Below are 9,901 nucleotides of genomic sequence, written 5' to 3' on the forward strand. Positions count from 1 at the left end.
GAAGTAAGATACCCTTGGATTGAAAATGCATATGCATTTTATAGGTTTTTTGGATTAAGAATTTTGTTTCAAGATTTCCTTTTTAACGTTCAAAGTTAAAACTTTATTACAAGAAAAACAAAGGTGCAATGACGTAAAATCACTGCCAGTCGTGGTTAACAACAGCTTTGAATCGGACTCTGAAACTGAACATCAGAGGTGTAGCCATTTCCTCCTATCTATCTCTGACAGCTGTTTTCAGTTCAGGACAGCATTAGAGGCAGATAACATCTTCCTTTTACATCTTTCACAATTACAGTAGTCACTCGGCAAAAGCAGAGCTGGCAAAACCTAAAAGATGTCACATCCTCGTGAGAACAACCTGCATTCTCCATCTTGAAACCGATACCTTACAATAAGAGTAAACAGGTTTAATGTTTAGGGATATTTATAAGTGAATATACTGTACTGTATCTTCAAATGGTTTAGTAATTTGCAGTAGTCTTTCAGTAGACTTTTAATAAAATTGAGCATTGCTTAATTCCTAATAAGGGGTTCTTTATTGGAAATAAATTGAATTTTTTAACTGTTGGTCACATTATACAAAACCTGGACAAACTTAAAAAAAAAACGGAAAGCCATAGATCTGTTGTGCGATACATAAATTTACACAAATCCTTATTACATAAAGTAATATTTACTTTATAACTTGAAGGATAGATCATGTAGTATAGATCATGAAAAGACTTGCAAGTGTTCTGCAAGAAAAGAAGCCTATTTAAATCCTAGTAATTCTTTCCTTTTTTAAAGCTTTTAAAAAAAACTAGAGACACTAAAGATAAAAGAACATGTAGTACAGACTAAACTTGTAATGATGTAGCCCATTGATTTGGACTTGCTGTACTTTTAACATTTGTTTGCTAAATTCAAAAGTACTCTTCTTAACTTTCTGTATATTTATATCCTCCAACTTCCTGAAATAGATCTTTTTTTGGCAGGATTTAATTTGTGGATCCAATAACTAAGTAATGCATGCTGTATAATAAAAGATGCAAATTCAATTTTGCCATAGTATGAAATGCTTTCCAGCACATTTTTTTATATTTCACAGATCCTGTAAAATGACAAAAAGTCTTTTTGAGGCTCTTAACAGACAGTAACTTTCTATCATCAAGTTATTTCTTGCCACCCAATTCATTCTAGATTAGTTTTCATCCAGATGTACAATATTTTAAATCTAAGAAGTTATTGAAAAATCAGATCTGGTATTATGGAAAGCAAGATGATACTTCCCTTTAAAAATAAAAACAAGGAAATTACTTTAGTGCTCTAAAGTTTAAATACAGTAACTTGTTCTTCATTTGCAGGGAACACACACACACTTTTCCAGATCCAGCAATTTCTTCATTTTTGTACATGCATACTGAACTGCTGGTTCATTTATAACTAAAAAAATTATATAGCCTCCTCTATGTAAAATTAGTTTGTTGTCTGTTAAGGTTTACATTAAATGTTTCTATGTTTTGCTTTATTAAGGCATTTTTACACATACATTTAAAACCTGAATGAAATGTTTCTAACAAGGCAGGTACTCCTTTTGATGCCTATCATTGATGACTTTCAAAAAGGCATAATGGGCAAAGAAAAAAGTTCTTATCATGCTATGGTAATTACACATTCAGTATGGATTACAATGGTGTATTTATAGTTGTTGCCCTGAAGATAAATTTGATCTCTAAAAATAACCTCCTTGTTGTGAAATTGCTAAACAATGGTTACCTCAGTGGGTACTGTCCAACCTGTTTTGTGAGCATAGCATAGCAATATCTTTTGTCACATCTTAGTTAAATATGAACAGTCAAATAAGCACATGTCATTTCTCTATGCTATGTCAGTATACAAAGAAAGTCTTCCAGAGGAGCAGCAGGAACAGAATTCTATAGCCAATAAGCATTGAATGTGTTGTTATTTCAACCATTACTGAGGTTAATGCAGAAGTATATCAGTTTTTTTTATGCATTCACAGAAGTGCATCAGTACCTCAATAAAACAGTATTTGTGAATTGTGAATTCTCCAAAATGATCTATCAAAAAGACTTGGCACAAAAACTTTCTGACCAAAATACAAATGTCTATTTGGTTATTTGATATCTTTCCTCATGCAGTTCAAAGACCGATATCCATAGTACCTTTGCACAAAGACTGCAAAACCTTACATTTTTTTAAACTTTTGTTAAGAAGAAATTTAATTTTTTATTTCAACAGAAATATTAATTGCTCCGTACTGCTAGTACTGTAGTACTAGCAGTACTAGTACTAGTACTGTAGAGCGTAAGCCAAGTGTCTCTGATGTCTATGTATTCGAAAAATGCAAACTATTTTTTGCTTCCAGTCTATTTTTAGAAGTCATACAAGTTCCCAGAAAAAAATATACATTCTTCAGAATATGAGGGTGTGTTTAACTTATAGAGGTAATATTTTCTTAAAATAGAAATGTTTTCAGCCCATGAATTGAAAACAATTTGTCTCCTGACAAATTTGCTATTAAATTTTAAAAACGTAATGATTTCCGTAATTCATTACATTTTTAAAATATACCTCAAGATTATTACTGTTGCTAGCAGCCATATCACCCTGCAGCTCTCAACTGGATGTCCACTGAAGCTAAGCAGGGTTGAGCCTGGTCAGTACCTAGATGGGAGACCTCCTGGGAAGCTACAGTATGGTTGCTGCTGGAAGTGGTGTTAGTGGGACCTGCAGTATGGCAGGGACACTATACTGTAGTGGACGCCATTTTTTGGATGAGACGTTAAACCGAGATCCTGACTCTCAGTGGTCATTAAAGATCGCCGGGCATTTCTCGATAAGAGTAGGGAGTTATCCCGGTGTCTGGGCTGAATTCCTCCCTTGGCCTTTACCGTGGCCTCCAAATTGTCCCCATGTGTGATTGGCTTGCACTTGCCCTGCGATGGACTGGTGTCCTGTCCATGGTGTACCCTGCCTTGCGCTCGTTGCTTTCCGGGTAGGCTCTGGCTTCCCACGACACCGTATGGTATAAAGCAATTTGGCAAATGACATGACATGACATGACATGATTATTACTTTTCCAGATAATAGATATTTTATTCAAACTGAAGTATTACTTGTTTAGTGTTATGGGAATTGGTATATTTCTCATACATGTAAAGATATTCAAAAGATGAAGTTGCTTTATTTAAACTAAGATACAGTATACTAAGGCTTCACACACCACAGTGTATTAGACTGCAGGCACGTTTTCAGTCCATCTGGAACTTTTACAAATTGAACCAGCTTGATATTAAGTGGACCATTTTACCAACTTCTCCCAGCTCTCAGTTCCTACTGCTTTAAGAGACTTGGTAAGCCTACTCACTTCCAGGGCCAGAATTGGAATCTCCTGCTTTAAAGAAATTAAAAAACAAGTAAATGTTGACAAAATGTAAACTTCCTTTTTTCAGTTATGAAGCTACGACGAATTGCATGTTCATGTTTTAATCTAGTGGGCAACATCAAGCTATCTTTTTTTATTTCTGCGTGCACTGGATCCAGGGTTTTCCCAACTCCAGCCCTGGACAATTGCATTCCGTCAGGTTTTATAGGTCACTTTAAATCAGCAGTATCTGAAGAGCTGGGAAAAGCTGTTAAAATGCTGCATTTAAGCCAGATCGTTGTTTCAAATGTTTCATTATGAGCTGCTATGCTATTAAAGCCTATAGAACAGAAGCTCTCCAGAAATGGGCTTGAGACCTCTGGCACTGGAGAATATGAAGAATCGTAAATGAACAATATAAATGAGAATTATTAATAAAACAAATTTATGAGGCATTACAGAGATCAAAGGGTTATTAAAAGTTACAGAAATGTGTTTGATCCAGACATACAGCAGTGCAGTATGCATACCTTTTAAAAATTGTATTACAATCTAGTGTGGATCTCCAGTATTGTTTGCGATTATTCCTGGGTGTGGTTCTCTTACGCAGACTGCCATATCTTTTTTGCATGCTATCTTTCTGCCAAAGTCATTCTCAGAACGCTTGTCATGACATTCTTCTCCAGTAGCTGACAACTGCTGCACCTAGTTTCAGTGTTAGACAGCATACATGCCCCAACTCATTGCACCTCTATTTCACACTTAATCCTGATTTCATAGTCACAGGTCTAGCTTAATCCTCTCTTGATATCTATCAACAAGAACATTCCAGAATGAATATATTTAATTTTTGAGTAAAACAGAAAAAGTGCCTTTTGTGGTATTCTGTTATGGAAAAAATATCAGAATGTGGCTAATAAATCTTTAAATTGCAATCTGTGTTTTATTCTAAAAGAATATGGTTTATTTTTTACTACTACAAAAACAAAAATAACTCTACAAGAAATTAATCTAATCTTTGCTTGAACTACTGTATGTTGCTGCTGATGAACAGAAAAACACTTTTATCGCTGATTCAATGAACACACATTGCGTCTTCTTCCTCATGAATCATTCATATCTCCTGGATTTCCTTTCTTATAATCTCACAATCTTTGAAGCCATCCTGTTAACGTGACTGAGAGCAATGTGAATGTCACAAGGACATCAATTATGAAACTGCGACATTGTGCTATGTCATTTTTTTTGCCACTGATAAAGTTATCTACTGTAGATGGGTTAATGCAACTGGAAGTAATTTGAAAACAAGAAAACAAATGATGATTCTCTATTCATTTGTGCAAGTTCTGCTTAAATCCTGTACAGCATTTTCTTAACCAAACTGTGTTATCAGGCATGTACATGTTCGTATCTCGTAAAATCAATAAAACACACATTCCATCCAGGGAAGAAAAAAATATGCTGAATTGAATCATTGTTCTTCATTTATTCTACAGTTGAAACAACCATGACATTATTAATTCGGAATCGCTAAGTACACAACTAATAGCTAGGTTTTTTCTTTAAATTACATTTTTAAAATGAAACAATTTCCCTTTTAAGTATATCACCATGTGACTTAGTTTTGGCTACAGAAGCTTATGTGTTGCTCTACCTTCATACAATTTGCATTTGTGAGAAGTTTAATTTAAGTACTACTGTATGCAGTATACTTTTTGGGTTATTCCATGCATAGATTAGAACAGAAAACATACTTTCTGTTCAACTTTGGGATGTCAAATGACCATAAGTATTGGGACACATTTACTTTAAACAAATTTCAGAGTGTAAAAAATCCATATTTGGTTGCATATCCCTTTGAGGTAATAAATCTGGCATCCACAGAGCTCACCAACCAAACTGTTTATGTAAGAGTCTGAGATACCCTGCCAAGCCTTCGCTGCAGGTTTTGCCTACTGGATTGTTCCAACTTTATAAGTTGTATAATTATCTAAGTGAAGAAAAGCAAGCTGCAGTGTTTTAGACATGTGGTTAGACAAGAAGCCTCATTAGAAAGAGATATAATGTAAGGAATTGTCAGCAGAAAACAAGGCAGAGGAAAACTATAAAACAGCCTGGGTAGCAAACTTAACATGCAGCCCATAAAGCAGCAAAGAAACAACTCACTGTGCCTCATCCGTGCTGCAGTTCATCATATTAATGATTTTATCTTGGTATCATCCCTCCATGAAACTTTGTTCACCAACTGTACTTGCTTAGCTTTTGCACTTCCAAGCAGATTCTAATGTTGATTTTTTACTCTCATATCATATTTGGTATGCCCCGTTTTTTTCTTTCAGCTTCATAATTGCTTGCAGCTCATTAACAGTAAACTGGTCAGTTTGAGTTGCTTTTCAGTTACCAAAGTCAAAGCAAGACGAACTGGTAGGATGGCCACTCTTTTATGAGTGCCTAATTGCCCAACAACAAACACCTGAACAAGAGGAGACACCTGTCAGCCAATTGTCTCAATACTTTTGTCCCTTCAAAGAGGAGTTGTGTTTATCAGTCAAGTTTTTTCATTAAAAATGATTATTAGAGTTCATAGTTAAAATTCTAATTTAGACTTCACTGTCCCAATACTTTTGGGAGGCATTGTATGGTGATTTCATTAATTAAAATGAAATAATAATAATATGTTATATCTGATTAGATTTAGGATATTACAAAATCCCTATTCTAATTTTTGTATAGGTATTATACTATCATCATTAATCTGAGGTGCAGACATTTGGCAAATGTAATCTAGATGTAAATATCTAGGTGATGGTGTCTATCATATTAGGGATTTCACTTTTTCTCTAAGACAATCTGTACTTTTTTATCGATTATCTCCATAAATCCTTCCACGGGCTTAAAAACATGGAACAGGCAATTAAATGCAGGAATAACACTGAATCAACAATGAGGTGTACAAGATTATGAAGAAAATGTATTTAGAAAACAAAATATACAGACCAGGTAAATTGTTACAACAGTATAAAAATAAGTTAATATAACTAACTTGCAGTCCAGCTGCTGTTTCAGTTTGAGTCTAAAATATCGTTTACTGTATGTTCAGAAAGTCATATATCCATCAAATGTAATTGTAAATGTAAAAACATAGCAGCATACAATTACATATTCCTGTGTTTTTAACATTTACTTGGGGATTCAATAAGTATGAGCTCTTGAGAATCAACCCCAATTGTGATTTTGTAGAATTCTAAAGAAAATAAAAGATACAAAATAAAGAATATATATATATAATTCAGTACATTCACATTCTTGACTTATTTGCCTGAGGTTCAGGAAACACACTCTTTATTCATTTTCCATTTAGATTCTGTTATTCAAAGAAACAGGAAGTTGTTGTTCCTGAAATGAATTTTTAAATGTTTCACATAACTTTTAACATGGCAATGGCATAACATAGCAACCCACAGCCTTTCGAATTACAGTATAATACTAAAATATAAGCCATGTCTTAGATAAAGAATTAAATCATTCATGTAAATGAACGAAATAAAACTCTTATTAAAATTATAATTTCTGAAAAGTGTAGAGTTACCCTTTAAACACTGTTTACGGACTCTGTTTCTTAAGATCAATCCGAATTTGGAAAACAAATGTTGTGTCAGTAATTATACAGTATGTAAACTGTTCATTGTGATGGGATGTACAGTATGTAGCTATTTTTGGCCATGACTTATTACAAGCCAAGGAATGCTTGGAATCAAGTGATTACCTGTCTTTAGCTGTATGAATTGGGTTCCATGTGGACCAGCAGAAAAGGTACTAGAAAATGTAACTTGCTCATATACCATTCCACAAATTAACTTAATATGTTCGACTTTTCATACAGTTTCAGGCACTTTAGTGTGAACATATATTCTTTTTTTGGTTATAATTTTTTCTAGTTACTGTACTGCTCATGGAAGAATTACTTAATTTACAAAATAACTTGAAATTGAAAGTATATACATAAATACATAAATTGTTATTAAGTTTGTTTTACATGCATCTTGTCACTCTATGGTCACCTATTACCTTTGTCTTAAAAACAGCTCATATCACACAGTGAACCTTCTCCTTGGACTCACAAGGGATCTTTTAAAAACAGAGTTCTGTGGTGATGTGGATACTGTTTTCTGTACAGTATTTTCTGCAATCTGGCTATGCAAACTCCATAGCCATAGGCTATGGCTCCATAGGCTTTCAAACTATGCAAGCCCCTGGTTGTGGTTCATGATTTCAGGTATTTCCCTTTCCCTTGAGATATTGCCCACAGTTCTTTGTAAATTTCTGACTGTAAAAATCGTGGGTATGAATTATTCTCCATTAGGTTGTAGACTCTTTTCTGTGCAGCATTAAAGCAAGAGGTCATTGGCACCTGAAGATTCTGAATGATGGTATCTTTTGTATGAAAATCCAAATTGATCTGAAACAAATAAATAATAGCAGATATAAGACGTCAGAATATTTCTAAAGAATTTTATTCCATATATAATAAATACACTTTTAAAGAAATTATATTTAATTAAGAGAATGAAAAATATCAGTCACAAAAACCCAGCGTGTAGGAATTAAAGGTGTCAGTAATTTAGTCATTTTTAAATAATCAAGTAATAAGTTTATTCCATGCTGAAAAGAGAAGAAAGAAAACACAACGTTTCAGCCGTGGAGCCTTCTTCAGGTATGAGCTCCATGGCCGAAACAACATTTTCAGCATGGAGTAAACCTATTACTTGTTCCTTTAAAGCCTACGCATGCTGATGCAGCTACCCACTTGAAACATTTTTTAATAATGTCATTAAATGCATTCTGACCTCTTTTGGGGCCTGACTCTTGATGAATTTGTTATAAATTGTATTTGCCCTAGAGGCTCGCTTCGCTGGTGACTTGATCTTTCTGAAATCTTCACAGGCAAGCCAGAACTCGATATTCTCTTCACAGAACTCTGATTTCAGGAATATCCGGAATGCAGCCTGTCCATCTGCAATACATGAGAGAAAATAATACTTTTAAAAGGAAGGAAAAAATAAACATCTTATCGAACAAATACTATAATGTAGACAGAAAAACATTGTAAACGTACTTGCAAAACCAAGCAGTAACACAAAGCTTACACAAAGCCACTTTAATCATAAGCCCACTGCAGCATGTGTGTAGCATTGTTTCTCTGTATTTTTCCTGTTAATGCACATATATTTATTGAGAGACAAATAACAGAAACAAATTCCTGTGCCCTGTTGACTTAGGCCCCGCTCTGATGTCTAGCATATTCACTTCAAAATCCTTGACATGATAAAGAAAGAAAACAAAACTTACATTTATGTGACAGAAGTTTTTCAAGAGACTGACTCCATTGGTTTACTTCTTCAACTGTAGGTCTGTCATGAAAGAACATGATTTTTTAGAATGAAATTTCACTGAGTGTCATCAATAACACTCAGATGCAAAATTAAAATCCCATAGTAAGCCATATATAATTTACATGTATTCTTAAACATATCTTTCAAAAAGTTTAAAATCTGATTGTATACAGTATGTTACCTGTAGGCTTTACGTCTTGAGGAATGGGCTTCCTTAGAGGAGGATTTTTGCAAGAAGTAGCTTATCCTTGATCTCCAGTTATTTTGTCTGTTATTGGAAACAAAATGCCACATTATAGGTATCTGTATCTCTCCTTGTATACAGCTTCTCTTCTTATTATTACCTCTAGTTCCTAGTTGTAGTATATGATTATAGTTAAACACTACACTGCATTGTACAGTATGTACTGCTAAAAATTATATAAGCATATTTATGCCATATTTTCCACTCTTGCACACTGTAGAAGAATCTATAAATCATAGTGAAAATGCAAATGTTATCATTATTTAGATACTTACTTGTTTCTTTTGTTTTCAACCGGGACCTCTGACGTCTCTTCACCGCTAAAGCAAGCCATATCCATTTGTTCTGAGCTGTACAACAGGGGCAAAAATAATGTACTCTGCATCCTTTATTCACAAATACTTCCTACAGACCTCACTGTCTTTTTCAATCTGGTTTGTGTGGAGCTTTATGTCCTCTGTGTAGCGTTTCAGACATGGAGGCGGTGTTAGATTTACATGTACCTGCTCTGGAAAACCATTGGCTGCCCGGTGACAAATTGTTCAATGTGTTACGTGAGTAAGAAAAGTTCTCACTAGGGTACAGCTGTGACGTATAAAGTACACAAAGTACTGCCACAGGCAAAGCACAGGCGTAACTCTTGCTAAAGTACAGAAAATTAACACTTTGCTTTATCAGATGAGCATAGCTGTAATTCTGTTTCTTCGTGCTTGCTATCTACACTGGTGAATTTGGCATTGGAGTCTGTCTATAGTTGGTTGTGGTAGAAACAGAAACCTTTTTTTTTCCTATGGAAAACACAATGCTCACTTCTCTTGACAAGTTATGTGCTTCTCATGTTTTAAAAGGTCCTTTATGCCTTTTCATTTTTTCATTTAAATTTTATTTTTTATT

The 9,901-nt window shown here is 34.3% G+C and overlaps 1 protein-coding gene across 1 annotated transcript; it reads right to left on the minus strand.

Moving 5' to 3' along the window:
• Positions 1-6,321: 6,321 nt before the first annotated feature.
• Positions 6,322-9,495, minus strand: rgs2 (regulator of G protein signaling 2). The gene is made up of 5 exons (XM_088598477.1): positions 9,283-9,495; positions 8,945-9,031; positions 8,720-8,781; positions 8,218-8,384; positions 6,322-7,829 (listed from the first exon to the last, which is right to left on the minus strand). Exons 1-5 carry the CDS (start codon positions 9,390-9,392, stop codon positions 7,635-7,637), a joined length of 621 nt encoding a protein of 206 aa, XP_088454603.1. The 5' UTR covers positions 9,393-9,495; the 3' UTR covers positions 6,322-7,634.
• Between the last annotated feature and the right edge of the window lie 406 nt (positions 9,496-9,901).

Source organism: Lepisosteus platostomus, chromosome 11 (genome assembly GCF_059453375.1).
Source record: "Lepisosteus platostomus isolate fLepPlt1 chromosome 11, fLepPlt1.hap1, whole genome shotgun sequence".
Taxonomy (NCBI): Eukaryota; Metazoa; Chordata; class Actinopteri; order Semionotiformes; family Lepisosteidae; genus Lepisosteus; species Lepisosteus platostomus.

Bases quoted from the DNA above. Each gene is read 5' to 3' on its own strand.
- rgs2 (XM_088598477.1), bottom strand. From the start codon at position 9,392: ATGCAGAGTACATTATTTTTGCCCCTGTTGTACAGCTCAGAACAAATG. The intron at 9,032-9,282 runs GTAAGTATCTAA...TTCCAATAACAG, and splicing joins GTTGAAAACAAAAGAAACAA to ACAAAATAACTGGAGATCAA. The intron at 7,830-8,217 runs GTCAGAATGCAT...TATTTGTTTCAG, and splicing joins AGAGTCAGGCCCCAAAAGAG to ATCAATTTGGATTTTCATAC.